Below are 16,424 nucleotides of genomic sequence, written 5' to 3' on the forward strand. Positions count from 1 at the left end.
CGATAAGATGGAGATTTTTGCAGCGTATCGCTAAAATATTCAACATTAAATGGTATTTGTGCATCAGAAAAGTGAAAGCTTTTCAGACGGCCTCTTGAATAACATGCACACACTTCACACTCTGCAGCTTCAGTTAAATGTCACTTAAAATCTACCAATTCACTGCAAAACCCTCTGCTTCAGCAACTCATTTTTATCACCAGAGTGTGCAGACAGATCCAAACTCACATGATAAAAGCAGTAACAGACATTTTCCTCCAGTTTCTTCAGCGGTTCAAGGTCAGAGTCACTGTTTTGTGTCTTTGAACGAGGTGGGGACTGTATGTGCCTGTGTTTGTGCTTATCGACAAAGGGACGCAGAGAGGACAGATAAAGAGGGAGAAGATGGGAGAAGAGATTAAACAGGTGTCTGAAGATGAAGCGAGAGATAGAGGGAGAGGTTGTGCGAGGTAGAAAGAAGCAGAGAGAGGAGAGAGAGACAGGAGAGATAATCCCTTGTGACTTTCAAATATTCGCTAATAAAAGTGAAGTGGATTCATGTTGCAGCTGATTGATGTCTGTATGTCCTTGTGTTAAAAGACGACTCTCACACATCGATCCTATACAGGCCCATAGGAACACATGCTTTAATAATCATAGTCATAATTCAGTTTTAAAAAAAGCATGGAGTTACTGGCCTACAGTGATGACACTGCACTCTCCTTTACAGAAATAAATAAATCAGCAAATAAATACATCCCACTGGAAAAGAATGTGTCTCGATTTAATCCGACTCCTAAGAAAAAGAAAAAGAAACAGTTTAAATGAAAAGATAAAAAGGTGAAAATAACAACAGAAATAAAAGTTAGTAAGTGCTGTGTTTTATGTACAAGTTTCACATCGATGCACATGAAGGGGTGGAGGGTGTTTTGGTGGGAGCCAGAACGAAGCCACGCAGGGCGGGGTCGGCGAGGGTTGGTGGTGGGGGTGAGATCATGCATTTCAGTTTCCCACAGAAAAATAAAAATGTACCGTACATCCCCCCCTCCCTCCCTCTCTCCCTCCCTCCCACACACACCGTCTGCTTTTCCTTTAAAAAGGTAAAGACGATAACAAAGTATTCACATTTTCACTGCTGACTAAAAGTAAAGAAAATCAATGCACATGATGGGAGGAGCTGTTGGTCTAAGTACAAGTTGGTATGGCCACTAGTCCAGTGTTCTCAGTTAAGACTCTCTGAGCCTTATTTACACCGACACCTCAGTCTGGTTTCATCTGTTCACACACCTCTCTTTGAACAAGGTCACATTTAGGCGGGAAATTTGCTTTATTGCTTTACAGCAGAAAATGATTAAAACATCTTGAGTTTTAGGTTTTTATTTTTATTCTTATTTTAAGTTTTTGCTGTTGCTACGTAGCCAGAAGACTTTTTGAATCTTTTTTGTTTGCCACCGAACATTTTCTTACAATCTCACAATACGTCTGTGACAAAAAGTGTGTTATTAAACTGTTATTTCTTTCACATTCTGCTGATGATTTCAGTTCATTTTTGACGACTAAAACACCTACATTTAGCATCTTAATTAACATGAGATGGGATTATATAATCAGATGCTGCACCAATCAAATTCACCCCCAGTACAAATTAAATTTTAATTCTTAATTAAATTTTCATCCACTAATTTCCTCTCAAAATCTGCTGGATTGTTTTATGGCACTAAACAGCAAGAGGCTCGTGCTCTGCCGGAGCACATGGAACTTCAGACTGAGACTCTTCCACAGAGACAGATGGAGAGTGAAAGAGTGAAACATATGCAATGAAATTATTACTTCTACTCTGCTTCGCAGCACACACACACTCCTCACAGTCTTTTCCCACACGTATTAAGTCAAATCTCATGAGGTGCCAGTGTAAATATGGCTTTCTTGCTGTCAGCTAATTGCAAATCCTCCTCTTACATCCAGGCATCTGTGAAGACAACAAGCCAACTCCACTCCAGTTTTTTCTACCCTGCTTGTTGTAGCTCCATGGCTACTCCCCCCCCCCCCCCGACTAAAAAAAATCCTTCTGTGATCACATTTAATGCAAAAACAAGCCATCGATGGGAGATCTGCCAGTAACCCTCCTCCTGTTGCTGCCTGGTTCAGTCCCAGGAGGGGCAAGGCACCCATTTAAACAGATTCCCCAGCCTTCGTGAGACAAGTCTGACGCTTGAAGTAGTGTATCGTCCAGCACCAAGGGTGACGAAGGGTTTTCCCCTCTTTAAAAACGACACTGAAGACATTTCAAAGAGGATTTTTGTTGTCCAGATGGCACAGAGAGCGAATAAAGGATCCCAGGTTGCATTTAAGGGCCTTTACTTCCCTTTGTAGTTGATCTTCGTTGGGCTTGTTAAGAGTCCTCCAGGCTGAGGATCTGGTTGCTTCTGCAGCACCGGCTGAAAAACGACGGCAGCAGTAGAAACAGCACGCTGAATGAGGGCAAAGTGGTGTTTAGATTTTTCATACGATGCCTGTTTTTGTTAACCTGAGGCGGGTTTGCACTGGAAGTCCAATCCCTGATCTGTTTTGAGTTGAGATGGTGAAAGACAGGTCGGGGCTGGGTACAGCAGCCTGCTTCGGGTTTCCACGTCAAACCCTTGCGATTGTAGCTGCAGTGTGTGTGTGTGTGTTTTTGTGTGTGTGTAAGTGCATGCATGTGTTTGTGCATTTAAATCAGTGAAAAGAGGTCAAACCAAACCTCTGCACCACACTGATGCTCCAGCAGGACGAGGAGAGTGGAGCTTTATCATCTAAATTTATAATTAATAAAGGGTTAAACATGTTGCATTTTGGGTAAATCCAGCCCTAAACATATTCTAATCCTCTTAGGGGTGTGGCTAAACCCAGATTTAAACCCAGACTCTTTGCATTTGAACCTGGCGGTGTTTTGTTCTAGCACAGGTGTGGTTACACCCAGGTGGGGTAGTGATTGTAGAGTCATGTAACTCCCTGCTTCGTGGTGTGTTCAGGCCTCTGGGAGGTGGAGAAGCAATCAGACCCGTAGCGAAGGTCCCGCTGCTCCGGTGAGGGGCGCCGTGGAGCCGCAGTCGTAGCCCACATCCACCACGGCGTGGGGTCCGCCAACCAGCCGTCCCGGGAAGGGCTGCGCCTGCACCTGCCGGTCTCGGAAACTCTGGATGTAGCTCTGGAAAAAAAGAAACACATAACGTTTTCTGGTGGAGGCAACAAACAGAAAACAGAAGTACATGATGTCGTTTCAGGCTCCTCACCGGTGAGAGGACGTCCGTGTCGTAGCGGCGGATGGGGTTGGGTTTGCGGCGGTAGGCAGGCTCTGGGTGGAGTTGCTTGGCCTGGTGGTGGTGGTGGGAGGAGGAGCCGTGCTGCTGCTTCTTCTTCTTCTTGTTGCGGTAGCGGTCGTCCCGCTGACGGATCCGCATCACCTGCATCCTCCTCTGCTGCCGGCTGATGATCACTGTGGAGGACAGGGGGAGGTTACTGACCTTTACCTGCAACGTACGGGTAGAGGCAGCGGCTCCATCGCACTGTTTGGATTCAAACCAGAAAGTTTAAGAGACGTGCACCACCAGTTTTCCTCACCCTTGGTATGGGAGTATCCCTCAGCAGTCACCTTCCACTGGACGATGACACCCAGCAGGGTGAGGGCAGGCCACACCCCGAGCACCACCCACGTCAGCCAACACACGGGCTTGCCAGGCGCCGCTTTCATGCGCTCGTACATGTACAACACGAGGGCGAAGAGCTCTACGAAGTAGTCCAAAGCCACCGTGATCACCGCTGCACCGAACACTGCTGTGGACAGCGTGGTAAAGAGACGCTGCCACTGCAGCGTGAGCACGGCGAACAGCATGCCCAGGCCAAGCAGCACGCCAAGGGGCACCCAGACGGAGCGCGGCGGGCTGTCGGAAAGCTCCTCCATGCCAACCAGGGTGGCCACGGCTACCAGCAGGCCCAGCAGCAGGCCCACCATGAAGAGGCCCACGCTGCGAACCAGCATGGTGACCAGGCCGCAGAGCGTGCCGATGCCCAGGCCGATGCCCACCGAGGCCTCCACGCTCAGCTGGGTGTCCAGCACGCGCTCCTTGTAGCAGAGCATGAAGATGACGACGGAGCCGAACATCAGGCCCGTCAGGAACATCACCGCCTTGAAGCAGCGGTAGCCTGAAAGAAGAGGAAGAAACAGACACCGTCAACAGGGCTGCACCTCTCTGCTGCTCGGCGCTCCGAGGGGTCGAACTCGCTTCTCCAACTCACCAAAGAAGCAGTAAATGATGCCGAAAAGGCAGCACATCGAGCAGACGACAGAGGGAACCACCTTGTACCGGCCGCCAGAGTCCCCGCAGCCGTCCAGCCGCTCAGGGCTCAGCTCCTGGTCGGGCTGGGCCAGCAGCGTCTCCAGGGTGGTCGTCATGGCGAACGGGAGGAGAGAGAGGGGAAGGAAGAGGAGAGATGGAGGAAGAGGAGGAGAGGTGATCAGGTGGGAGGCGAGGGACAGGGGAGGCTATGGAGCACTGCCCAGCCGCATGGTTTTACCTGTGGACAGAGAAATAAAACTCATATCAGAAAATCAATCTGAAAACTGACTTTGGCCAAAAGATTTGTGAAAATGCAGGTCAGGTCTATCCGATTTAAACATAATGGGCTAAACCAGGAAAATCCAAAAGGATCAACATCAGTGCCAAGAACCAAAACCCTGTTTCCCCTTTCATAAAGTGGCTTTCAAATTTGCAGCAGTGTAAAACAGATTTTGTTTTGTGTCCACACACATGCACAGAAACACACACAGACACACACAGCTTGGCATCCCCCTGATGGCGGAAGCGGCGGATAATAATAGCTCAGATAACAGCGGGTGTTGGAGCTGGGTGGACGAGGGCAATCAAAGCCTCGTGCTCTCACTGTGTTTGATCACAAGGCGTTTGAGGGCAGAACAGGAAGCCGGCGTCCTCCAGGCCACTCCAGCACAAAGCCCTCTGATGGTTCTTCTCCCAGCCGGTCAATCATCCTGTCATTCAGTCCCCTCTCCCTCCATAAACACTATCTGTCTGTTTTAGACTGGATAAATGTCTGACGATGTCCTAAAGTGAGGTTCTTTGTGCCCAGCAACTGCAAACAGCTGCTGCACTAACGTGTCAAGAGTCTGACAACGTCATGGATAAGATTCCTACAGAGACGGAGCTTTTTATTAAAGAGGAAGACCCTTTTTGTTTATCAGTACCAGACTCCATTGACAAAAACAGGAATTTTACCGAGCAGAACACAGGAGCTGCTGCCTTCCATGTGTTCAGTGTTGTGTGTTACTGTGTGGTACTTAAACTTCTATAAAGTATCTGATTACTTCTTCCACCACTGAAAGTCACACAATAACACAAATTAACTAACAGATGGAGGCAGCACCTCCTGTGTTCTGCTTGGTAAAATTCCTGTTTTTGTCAATGGAGTCTGGTACTGATATGTAGCAATGTTTCTGGTTAAACTAAAATGATTTTCCAGAGGTTTTCTTCTAAATAAGAACAAGCCATTATTTTTATTTTGTGTCCTTCCCTGCAGCCTTTTTCTTACCTACCACCTTGAGTGTCTCCATGTTGTTTCACACCATGATTTCTCACTGTGATTAATTAAACGATCTATCTTATCTATCATTTATAGCGTCAGGTTTCCTTCTACAGTTTCAAAGCAAGATTAGCTCTTTGCCTCTCTTTGTGTAACAATTAATTGTCTGACTGTTATTTCATTCATCTTCCTTTTGTTTCCTCTCCTGCAGTCTCATCTGTATTTCAGGAACAGCATCTGTTTAAAGCGTCTGGTAAATAAATTTCTCAACTTTCTCAGGTCTTTACTTGTTTTTTCTTTCCGGTATTATTCGTCATGTGTGCACCTGTCAGCGACCTGCAGCGGCACAGCGATTCCTGACATTCCTGCTAAATCTCACCTTGTCTTTCACCCAGTTTCCTGCTGCCTTCACCTCTCAGATCTCTCTCTCTTTCTCTCTTTGTCCTCTCTAACCTGTCAACAGCCTGTTTCACTCAGCACACCCTTCGCACTGAAAGTACAGCACACAATACACACTTTTTTCCAAACCCTTCCAAGAGTTTCAATGCTGAAACAAACACACTGGACTGGACAAAGAGCAGCACTACAGGGACAAATAATAAGTGCACATAAGGTGAGATAGAACTGATCTGTCAGATCTGTCTTTCAGTCCTCTCCTCCCTCCCCCTCCGGCTGTTTTCGTTCTCTCCATCTCGGGGTGAATTCAGTCCAACTGTGGAAGGTTTCTGGGTCATAGGTGCTTATGCAACTCCTATCTGGGGAACTTTATTCTTAATATTCATGAGCTCCTCTATCCCTCCTCTCTCCTCTTTTCCTTTCTCCTGCTTCCTCCTCGTCTGCTCTTTTTCTGCTCACCTTACTAGGATGCCACTCCTTCTCTTCTTTCCTTTTTATCTTTTCACTTTCGTCACTGACTTTCCACCCTCAGCGTCTGGGTAATTACCTCCCTGAGGGTCGAGTCATGAAGGAGCAGATAAAAAATTGTTTGTGTCATGCAGGAGGCTGAAACTGGTCTGGTGTGGTTTGACAATATATGGAGGAAAAAAACGCTTCTGCTGCTGCTCTCTCTGTTTGACCTCTGACCTTTCTGTGGCATCACGTTTCAAATTTAGTTTTACAAAGTTGTTCTAAAAAGAAGCGATAAAAATAGAAGCAAAACACTGGTGTTGCTCTGTGCAGCTGGAGACACCTCTGGGTCAGCTGCTAATGCTAACATTAGCTACGTAGCGATAGCGAAAACTTACATATAGCACCTTTAAAGGAACAGTACGACATCCAGACATCTTGGGAGACACACTTACTTGCTTTAAATCCAAGAATTAAATGAGAAGATTATTTAAAAAGCGGTTGTTACACCCCTGTATGAAAGTCCAACCCTAACCCTGTAAAAGGCCTCGGGTTCAAAGGTTAAAGTGACCGTTGGATTTAGTTATTCTGCCTCCACGGTGCGGGCTAACTCGCTGCTGGACAGGGAGCAGAGCAGGTAAACACGAACGCGTCGTCCATCTCACTTTCCTGCAGGGAAGGTGGTTTTAAAAAAAGGCTGGACAGACACAGCTGTGAGCCAGCGTCGACCCAGCGCACCCCCGACCCTGCCGGACGAGCGGAGACAGAGTCCTGCTGCTCTCACCGCCACTGAAACACTCACAACCAGAAACAGTTTGTCCAAAGTCAAAACATGTATAAAGTTAGAATGGAAAAGTCCTGATTGAAACATACTGATGGAAAACAGAAGGAGAAATAAACTAATTCAGCCGAAGACGAATGATGAATGTTCTGTGCAATACAGCCCAAAAATATCCTTACTACACACACACACACACACACACACACACAAATCCATACACACAACCAGTGCTCAGATACACACACACACACTCACCAAACACAAACACACAGATTCTTTCTACATTTTCATCCAAACATGTCACATTAATAATCATCTTTTTGTGGAGGATTAGCAGGTCGCTACTGACTGACCCTGTGTGTGTGTGTGTGTGTGTGTGTGTGTGTGTGTGTGAAGCATTAAGCCGCAGATCAAAATGTGCAGTTTTGATGTTTGCAGACGGATCATCCTCTGCATAAAAAAGAGAGAGAGAGAGAGAGAGAGAGAGAGAGAAAGCAAACAGCAGCAGTTTCTTCTTCTGCTGCTGTTTAAATCAACAACAACGCTCTCTTCCTCCTCCTCCTCCTCCTGCTGCCCTGCTTCCTGTCTGTTGCCACGACGACGGCAGCAATGCTGACAGACAGACGGCCGGCGAGTCGGAGACGGCCCGCGGTCGGCCCAAGGCTCGGGGGCCAATGGGAAGAGCAGCTTAAACTCCCATAGCAACAGCGTGAGAGCCAATCAGTGGCCTCATCTGTTCCCTGTGACTGTGTTGGTTTTACCTCAGTGTGTGTGTGAGTGTGTTATAAATAAAGGTTTCTGCTGCTCTCAGTTATAAATAAAATATTCCAGTGTTAATTGACTTGCCTTCATTTCCTGGAGACTTATTTTTACCCAAAACCACTGACCCAGAATCAGTGCTTTTCTCCCTAATTGATCAAAACGTCCCAAATTAACTGATCTTTAATCTGATATTTGACTCTAAAAGTAAAGTTTGACTTTAAAGGATCAGTGTGTAACATTTACTGGGATCTATGGGTATAGAAGGTGAATATTATACACATAAGTATGTTTTTATTTGTGTAACTAATAATCAATGTGTTGTTGTTCCAGTAGAAGGAGCAGGTCCTCTTCCACGGAGGCTGCCATGTTTCTACAGTAGCCCAGAACAGACAAACTGAATACCTTTACGTTTTTACGGGACGAATGAGACAAAGAGGAGACGAGCTTTCCTCCACCGCACACGCTCAGAAAGGAGTTCCTACACACTGCTCCTTCACCACGAAGAAAAGTACGAAAATAAAGAGTTAGCTCTGCTGCCGAGTCGGACTCTCAGCCTAAAACAAAACAAAATGGCAGATTTGTCAGTCTGACTCTCAGCTGATAATCTTTGTGGATCATTCGATAAGACCCAGACACACTGACACAGATGTGCAGCCATTTTCAATGCTGACATCATCCGTCTGAACTCGGTGGCGGCGGCTGAAAGACAGAGAAGCCTCTCCATGAATAAAGAAAAGTGTCTATTAATACACAGAGTACACAGGCTGACCTACATCATGAAACATTTCTCAGTCGTTCTTCATGAGAGCGATGTGTTCAAGCGCCTGCAGGAGGCAGGTGCTGGACGGTGATGCATTCATGAGCCAAACAATCCAGCAGAAGTCAAGAGGATGAGTGTAGAGAGGAAGCTCCCACCAAACACAGGAGGGTGACACACACACACAGCACACAACAGGTGTCAAACACCCACTGCTGTTTCATATCCAAGCCCACACTCAAGACGCACAACTGTCCGACGCTCCTGAAAGGCAGCACGACTCCCCACGCTCCCTTTGACTTTATAGGATTCATCTTCTCCAATTCAGACGTTAGCTTTTTAAATGTAAACGTAATAAAAATAGATTAAAATGGAGAAATTCTTTGAGCTACAAGTTGATTTTAACTGAAAATGAAGGAAACTAGTTACAGTTTTCTTTCTTTATTGTTTCAAGTTTGGAGGTTTGAAGCATCGTGTTCACAGGCCCCAGGAGGTTTATAACTACAGAGTAACTCAAGGGTAACAACAATTCTACAGGCTTCAAACACGTCACATGAGACCATCTGCAAAGTGCAACAAGTCCCCAACTGATCGATGCGTCACGCAACAGATTTCACCAACACAAAGACGCCAACGACAGACAGCGTGACGCCAAAGTCTCGATGACGGTGGGTAAAACGCAGAGCAACGGTTCCTGGACCTGCTGTCGCGTGAGGCTCCAAAAATATGTCAAGCCTCCAAAACAGACCTTTTTTATTGAAGAATAAGATCCTTTTTGTTTCACCAGACTTCATTGACAAAAACAGGGATTTTACTGAGCAGAACACAGGAGCTGCTGGAATACTGCTGTTAGTGTGTCTGTGTTACTGTGTGGTACTTTTACTTCAGTAAAGTATCTGATTACTTCTTCCACCACTGAAAGTCACACAGTAACACAGACACACTAACAGATGGAGGCAGCAGCTCCTGTGTTCTGCTCGGTAAAATCCCTGTTTTTGTCAATGGAGTCTGGTCAATGATTTAACTAAACTGATCTTCCTCTTTAATAAAAAGCTGTCTCTGCAGGAATCCTGTCATAATGTCAGACGCTTATTATAACAAAGACAGAGAGAATAAGGAATGGGGTCAGGATGAGAAAAACGAGGGATGATAGGAAGGGAATAAAATAAAAGCATGAAAAACAAGACAGAAATGAAACCCAGAGCACCTGGGTGAGGAGATGAAAGCATTAAGAGGAAGGTAAAACTGAAAAAGGAGCGATGAAATGAGGTGAGAGAGGAGAGAGGGATAAAATGCCAACAGCCTTCCTTCCCACCGTGTCGCGTTACGTAACAGCCTCATAATGCATTACTCACTGCTCTTCAGCTCCTTTCCAAATCACTTTGCATTGGCAACGAGTCCCATGATTCAAAACGAGGAAAACAGACGCACAGACCTCCATGTGTTCAGAAACAGGTGCAACGTGGGGAAAAAAAACTGCAGCCACACAGTGAACTAAAAAAATAAATCTGGTCACATTCATAAAAATAAAACTGTTCCTTTAGATTTAAAAAGGTTATTTCTGACAAATCTTTCTTGTTCTTCATTTTACCAAACTAACACCTGTCGTCCTCGTTAGCCGACACTTTTCTCTGCAGTCTGCTGTCGACAAAAGTTAAAGGTTGGAACTTTGAAAGATTTTCTCACTGAGAGACAAACAGAGTGAGAGCTGCTGGTCGACAGCCGTGACACTGCTGAACAATCATGAGGCTTTTAGACGTGCTGCATTGTTCAGGCGTTGAAATAAACAGGAGGAATTAAAAATCAAGGCTCAGGTCTCAGGAGAGAATATCCAGACTGGAACCAGCCTGCTCCTCTGAGAGTGGAGGGTTAAAAACACTGTTTCCTTTGAACACAGATGAATAAAGAAGTTGCATTAACTCCAGAAGTGTCGACTGATGCCAGACAAATTAAATTAAATCGACAAAACTCTTCAACTAAGTGACAGTAAATGTCAGTTTGTTGAATCTTGTTCCCATCCCTGCATCCAGAGTTAAACCTCCTCCTGCCTCCATCACTGACCTGAGAGACCTGCTGCTCCGACCGAGGCTGCAACATGTTCTCATCCAAGACCTCCTCCCTCCTCTCAGCGTGTGAATGCCGGCGGTTTAATGAGGGAATGAGCCGGAGCGCATGATGCTGACAGACAGACCTCTCTCTGTCTGTCAGTGTTATACACGAGCCATCCGAGGGAACAGGCTGACAGGGCGAGCGGCCAGAAACTGAGCTGCCAGCGTCCCGCCGCTCACAGCGGAAGATCGAGTGTGTCACCGGTTCACACGTCAGCTTCCGGGAAAGACAGAGAGAGAGAGAGAGGGGGGCTGCTGCTGTCGTCAATCGCCCCTGCCGATAAACCGGGCACGCCAACCGCCATCCCGATCGATACCGGCCGGGGGGGTTGCTGGGGAAACGTGACATCTGTGTGTCATCACGTGTGACAGGCGGGTCAGGTGGGAGGAGGAGCTCTGCTTTCCAGGGAACGATGGGAATAAAAACGAGGAACAGACGCTGAGTTTTCCTTTAACCTCAGCCCAGTTTGTGCCTCTCACACAGTCACACTTTGTCCTGCGAGATGAAGCCAGAGCTGGGCCAAAAACATTACCACGATACAGCCCTGGATAAAGCCTGAGTGGTCTTTAAAAACCTGGAAACCGGAACATCTGCAGAATCCTGCTAGAAATCATGATTTACATGATGCACGTCAGAATTTCTAAATGCTCAGCATCTCTGGAAAGAAGCAGAGAACATATAAATACACATAAACATGCTTTTTATACCTTTGTCACAGAAACAGAGAAGAACATCTTAACGTTTGGCATCTGTCTCCTGATCTAGACGTCATTCTGGGCTAAAATCTAGAGCCTTTAAGGTGTGGGTGGGTCAGACGTTGTCCAGCAGGTGATGGAGGTGGAGCAAAAATCCTGTTTTCAAAAAACTCTAACTGTAAATGAAATGAAAGCCATCAGCATTCCTGAGAACTGTGAGACCTGATTGGAAGCAGGTGACTCACAGTGACTCACATCTCACATGAGCAAGAACCAACACTTCGGTTCAGATGAACGTTATTTGCATCGCTCGTCGTCTCTCACCCACAAACACCGGCACGACTCTGCGAGGATTAGGCACGACCGCCGGCACCAAGAGGCCGAGGCGTTCTCACACCTCCTCAGACGCTCGCTGAGCAGGTTACATAAGGCTGAGAGTGAATGGGCTGCTCCACTTATCAGAGCACGTTGTGGCTGCTGTCACCTCCTCTGACTGGGCAGAATGTGGAGAATCTGCTGATGGGGAATCAGTGTGAAGAGGAGGAGGAGGAGGAGGAGGAGGAGGAGGAGGACACTGAGGTCTTTGTCCATGTCAGACTGTTTTCAGGCTGCAGCATCGAACACATGCCTCCACACTATTTTAGTCTTTACACTGAACTCAACCAGCCCAAAACTCAACGACCAAGAGATGAAGTTTGAGAACCTGCAGCCAGAGAGCAGAAGTCTGGGGTTTTCAAGTCCCGTCACTGTCACTTTTTATAACGTTAGAACTCTGAGATGAAGGGCTCTGAGTCGGATGGAGACAGATGAAGGATGCTCGAGTCTGCTTCTGTCTGGAGACCAGCCGCTCATGGAGAAGAGACAAAGCAGCTGACAGACGCCAAAAGTGGCTAAAAATGCATCATTATCTCACTGTGTATTAAATGTTTCTACATCAAACTCCACCAGGATGAAGGATGAAAAGCTCATATTAGAGGAAGAAGAGGAGGAGGACCTGCAGGTTCCTCTCAGCCATCATCAGACCTGCAGCAGCTTGTCTGAAGACTTCCAGGAACTAAACACTCGTCTTTGTCTGCTTTCAGCTGAGGAGTCACTCTTGCGTAACCGCCGCCCTCCTTACAATAAAGACTTCTTCTTTTCCACAGCGACTTAATCCTGCTGCTCAGTATGACTGAACACCTCCCAACCACATCTCTGTCCCCCACCGCCGCCCTGAGGGAGCCGCTCAGGAATATCAATGATGTTTGTTCCCATGGAGGAGAAACTACAAACAGTTAGTGGAGGAAAAAACCTCAGTTAGTCTCTGTCTGAGGTGTGATGTCAGGAAATGTGTGAAGTTTGACACCAAAGGTTCAACAGAGAAAGAAAGAGAGAGATGACGCCTCTGTCAGAGCATTAACGAGCCGTCACTTAACGAGAAATCACCTCATTAACAGCCGTTAGAGCAGCGATATCAGCTCGTCTGTCTTCTGTCTGAGTTCTTGTGCAGGACAGTGCAGCTGTCACATCACAGAGGTGGAGCTATGGACTGTGCAGTTAAATTTGATCATTTTAATTGTCTTCCCCTTATGAAATGTTAAACTGTCAAGTTCTGAACAGAAAGAAAAGTTTAAATCCACAATTAACTTTCACTCAGGAGCAAGGACGTCAGGATCTCAGCCCTCAGATGCTGCAGACGTGTTTGACCACATCTCTGTGTTTCCCAGATAAAACTCTGAACGTGCAGCTTCTGATTCATCACTTCAGTCCTGTAAAGAAGAAACCACAACCACCGAACACAGACTGAGGAGGGAACCGCAGACAGCCGGTCTGTCACCACAACAACAACCAGTTCATCACCAGGACCGTCCGATCGATGTCTGCAATTACGCTTAATTAAACACAGGCGCACGTGTGGGAATAACCCATGATCCTCTCTGCCTGTTCGCCCTTACACACCAGCTCCAATAACAACCAGGCCGGACGGTCGATGACACCAAACGTGAGGAGCTGAGTTTCTGATGAATCCAGGATCAGGAATGAGCCACAGTTTGCAGGAGACTCCAGACTCTCCTCAGACCGCCTGCTTCACCTGTCGGCTCCGACAACAAGCTCTAATTCTCTGAGCAAACATCTGGCCCTGAGCAGCCTGCAGGTCTCCGCTCTCTGTCTGACACTGTACACTAATTAGCTCGAGCCGGAGAGCCTGTCATCACCGCTGGACCCTGAACGCCTCAGAGGAAAACTCTGACAGGAGCGCAGTGATTCCTGCAGCTCGTCTGCTAACGCTGACGGGAAACACAACACGGCAACATGAGAGTACGACCTGTTTAAAGACAGCGGTGAATGTTTGGAGACATTTAAGGATCATTTAGGAAGAGTAGGAAGTAAATAGCTGGAAATCCAGGTTCAGTGTCGTCAGGAAACTTGTCACAGCAGGTTCATTTATCTCTGTGGATGTTTTCCTGATGCACTGATACTCTCCTTGTTTTGCACGAGTCGGCTGCCGTGTTTGTTTGGAGTGAGTATGTAAACGCGCAGAGCACTGTAAGACCCAGGACAGAGACTGACAAGGGTCAAAAAGCTCAGTGTGGAATGACGGACACTTAGCACCCTCAATGGCAGCCATCTTGGCTCTGCAGCGGAAGAGGAGGGCCACATACACATGTGTTTTACTGAGCAGTCAAGCACTTATGTTACCAGTTTTCAAATGTGGGAAAATGGCGGCTGATAAAGACAAAACCATCACCAGAGCAGCTCCGTGATTCCTGTGTGAAAACAGTGAAGGAGAGAATTCAGATGAAAATCTGTTTTTCTGTCTCTGTCTGCTTCAGCACAGTCACACTGCAAAGTGAGGAGCTGGACCTGCATAGCAACCTGCTGTTTATCAGATCACAGTGAAGCTGCAGCAGACACAGGAGAAACTCTCCACCACAGACAGCTCAGGGTGAGGAGGAGGGGGGAGACAGGGGGAGGGAAGATGCGAGCAGCACCATGCTGGAGATGCGGACCCACTAGCGGATCCGAAGCGATGTGTTGTGGCATTTTCACCCCCCCCCCCCGGCGGGCGGCGGAGCTGGAGCTGTGCCGCCTGACTGCGCTGATAAGACACAGTGAATACACAGCAGCACAGCTCAGGGTCTGCAGGGTTTTCATCAGGCGGCCGCTCCGAGCGTCTGAGCAGAAACTCGCCCTCACCTCCTCTCACTGCTTCATAACTTCAGCCTGTGAAGTTCAAAACACGTCAGGGGATTGTTTCTGCCTCTTCTGCTTCAGTCAGCGACATCCTACATTTCCCAGAGTGCCTTTCAGTGACCTCCGGGGAGCAGCATGCATCCACTTATCTTCAGTTGTTGAACAAGAACAATAAGGTTTTTTAAGTTATGTAAAAAAGCAGAAATAACATCTCAGCTGGACTGTCAGGTACAGTGATTTATTAAAGAGGAAGATCCTTTTAGTTTAACCAGAAACATCTCTATAAATAACAGGTCACTTCACTCTCTGTAACTCCTGCACCATCTTCTCTTTGTTCTCGCTTCAAAATGAATAAAATAAAGATCAAATCAAACTCATCATGCTGGGACCCCTGGGTGTCTCCAACCTCCAACACACATTTCTTTGAACCAAAAATAGAAACACATTAAAAGACTCCAAGTTCATCAGGGCCCAGATAACCCTGGATGAACTTTTCATTTAGACGATAAGAGGTCATTAAAAAACCCAGAAAAACAGCAAACCTTCACATTTAAGACAATGAAACCAGAGAGTACTGGAGCGTTTTTGTTGATGAATTCCTGCTGATTGATTTATCAATTAACTGACTGATCATTTAATCCAGATTTAATCAGCCAAATTACTCAGATAACATCAGATAAATCCAGATCTGAATCACAGAGAGGAGGCTGAGCTATTTGAATTATCACTACTACACACTTAAACATGAGGAAACTCAGATTAAACCTGGTCCTCAGTTTGTCTGAGGCCCCTTCAGGGACCCCTGGGACAGCTCAAACTCCATCACAGGTCTAGATGCAATAACGAACCCTCGACCCTCACTGGTAAACACATCCATCCATCCATCACTCTATCATCCATCCGCTACAGTCAGGAGCTACTGACTCTGACTCGATGATCGACCCTGATGCGGCCATCCGGGTCAGACATCACGGACCTCAGCATCCATCACGCGCAGCCCGCTGACCTCATTTAAAGCTCAAATGTTCCGGGTTTTTACTCTTCGTCTTAAACAGCCCTGATCCTGATCTGTTGAATCCGCATTGAAAGAAAAAAAAAAAAAAACACCAGTTTCATCATGTTTGACAGCAGGTGTGTGTGTGCGCGTGAGCCTCAGACAAAAGAGACGCACCGTGCGCGTTACTCACCATCATCCCCGGCAGGTTGACGCGCCTCGTCCGCGTTCACATGATGGCGAAAGGATCCTCCCGAGCCACAAACACCGACCATCTCAACCGCGTTCGTCCCCGACCTGGCTCCGTGTCTCCCCGGCAGACTGCAGGGCGGTGGATCCCGACCTCACCAGTCCTCCATGGAGGAGGAGGAGGAGGAGGAGGAGGAGGGGACACAGAACCTGGGCTAAAAATGAAGAATAACCCGGGTTACATGCCGGATAAAAAGCAGGACTGTGTGCGCAAATCAGGAACCAGCAGGTGGACCGTCCAGGCTCCGGTCCGGGCGGATGGATGGAGGAGACTGAGCCGCTTACATGAACGTGGTGCGTCGGTGGCCTCCGCTGCAAAAAATGACGAGTCCGGACTTGTCTGAGCCTGAATCACATTTACTGAGTGAAAAAAACATGAGTCAGGAAGTCCCGCAGCGGCTCCTGGAGGCCCAGACTTTAAATACAACAAGGTTATTATTAACAATATTAGAAAACATATGAATTTATTTTAGCTCAGAGATATCCTTTTACAGTGTGTTATAT

General features: G+C 47.0%; 1 protein-coding gene across 6 annotated transcripts; it reads right to left on the minus strand.

Annotated features, from left to right (window-relative positions):
- Positions 1–602: 602 nt before the first annotated feature.
- On the minus strand, positions 603–16,246 carry tmem198b (transmembrane protein 198b). 6 transcript variants are annotated; one of them, XM_051065936.1, is made up of 6 exons: positions 16,206–16,246; positions 15,865–16,075; positions 4,255–4,533; positions 3,580–4,161; positions 3,252–3,454; positions 603–3,166 (listed from the first exon to the last, which is right to left on the minus strand). In XM_051065936.1, the coding sequence occupies exons 3-6, from the start codon at positions 4,409–4,411 to the stop codon at positions 3,014–3,016; spliced, it is 1,095 nt and encodes a 364-aa protein (XP_050921893.1). In that variant the 5' UTR covers positions 4,412–4,533; positions 15,865–16,075; positions 16,206–16,246; the 3' UTR covers positions 603–3,013. The 6 variants fall into 6 exon arrangements, with proteins under 6 accessions (XP_050921893.1, XP_018516796.1, XP_018516800.1 ...); XM_018661280.2 differs by lacking the exon at positions 16,206–16,246 and having other exon boundaries at positions 15,865–16,197; XM_018661284.2 differs by lacking the exons at positions 15,865–16,075; positions 16,206–16,246 and adding an exon at positions 11,516–12,010.
- Positions 16,247–16,424: the final 178 nt, after the last annotated feature.

The sequence above is a fragment of the Lates calcarifer genome, linkage group LG7_2 (assembly GCF_001640805.2).
Source record: "Lates calcarifer isolate ASB-BC8 linkage group LG7_2, TLL_Latcal_v3, whole genome shotgun sequence".
NCBI classification, from domain to species: domain Eukaryota; kingdom Metazoa; phylum Chordata; class Actinopteri; family Centropomidae; genus Lates; species Lates calcarifer.

Coding starts and splice junctions, on each gene's coding strand:
- tmem198b (XM_051065936.1), bottom strand. CDS start 4,411: ATGACGACCACCCTGGAGACGCTGCTGGCCCAGCCCGACCAGGAGCTG. Junction 3,455..3,579: donor GGGATACTCCCATACCAAGG/GTGAGGAAAACT, acceptor TGTCCTCCACAG/TGATCATCAGCCGGCAGCAG. Junction 3,167..3,251: donor ACACGGACGTCCTCTCACCG/GTGAGGAGCCTG, acceptor CTTTTTTTCCAG/AGCTACATCCAGAGTTTCCG.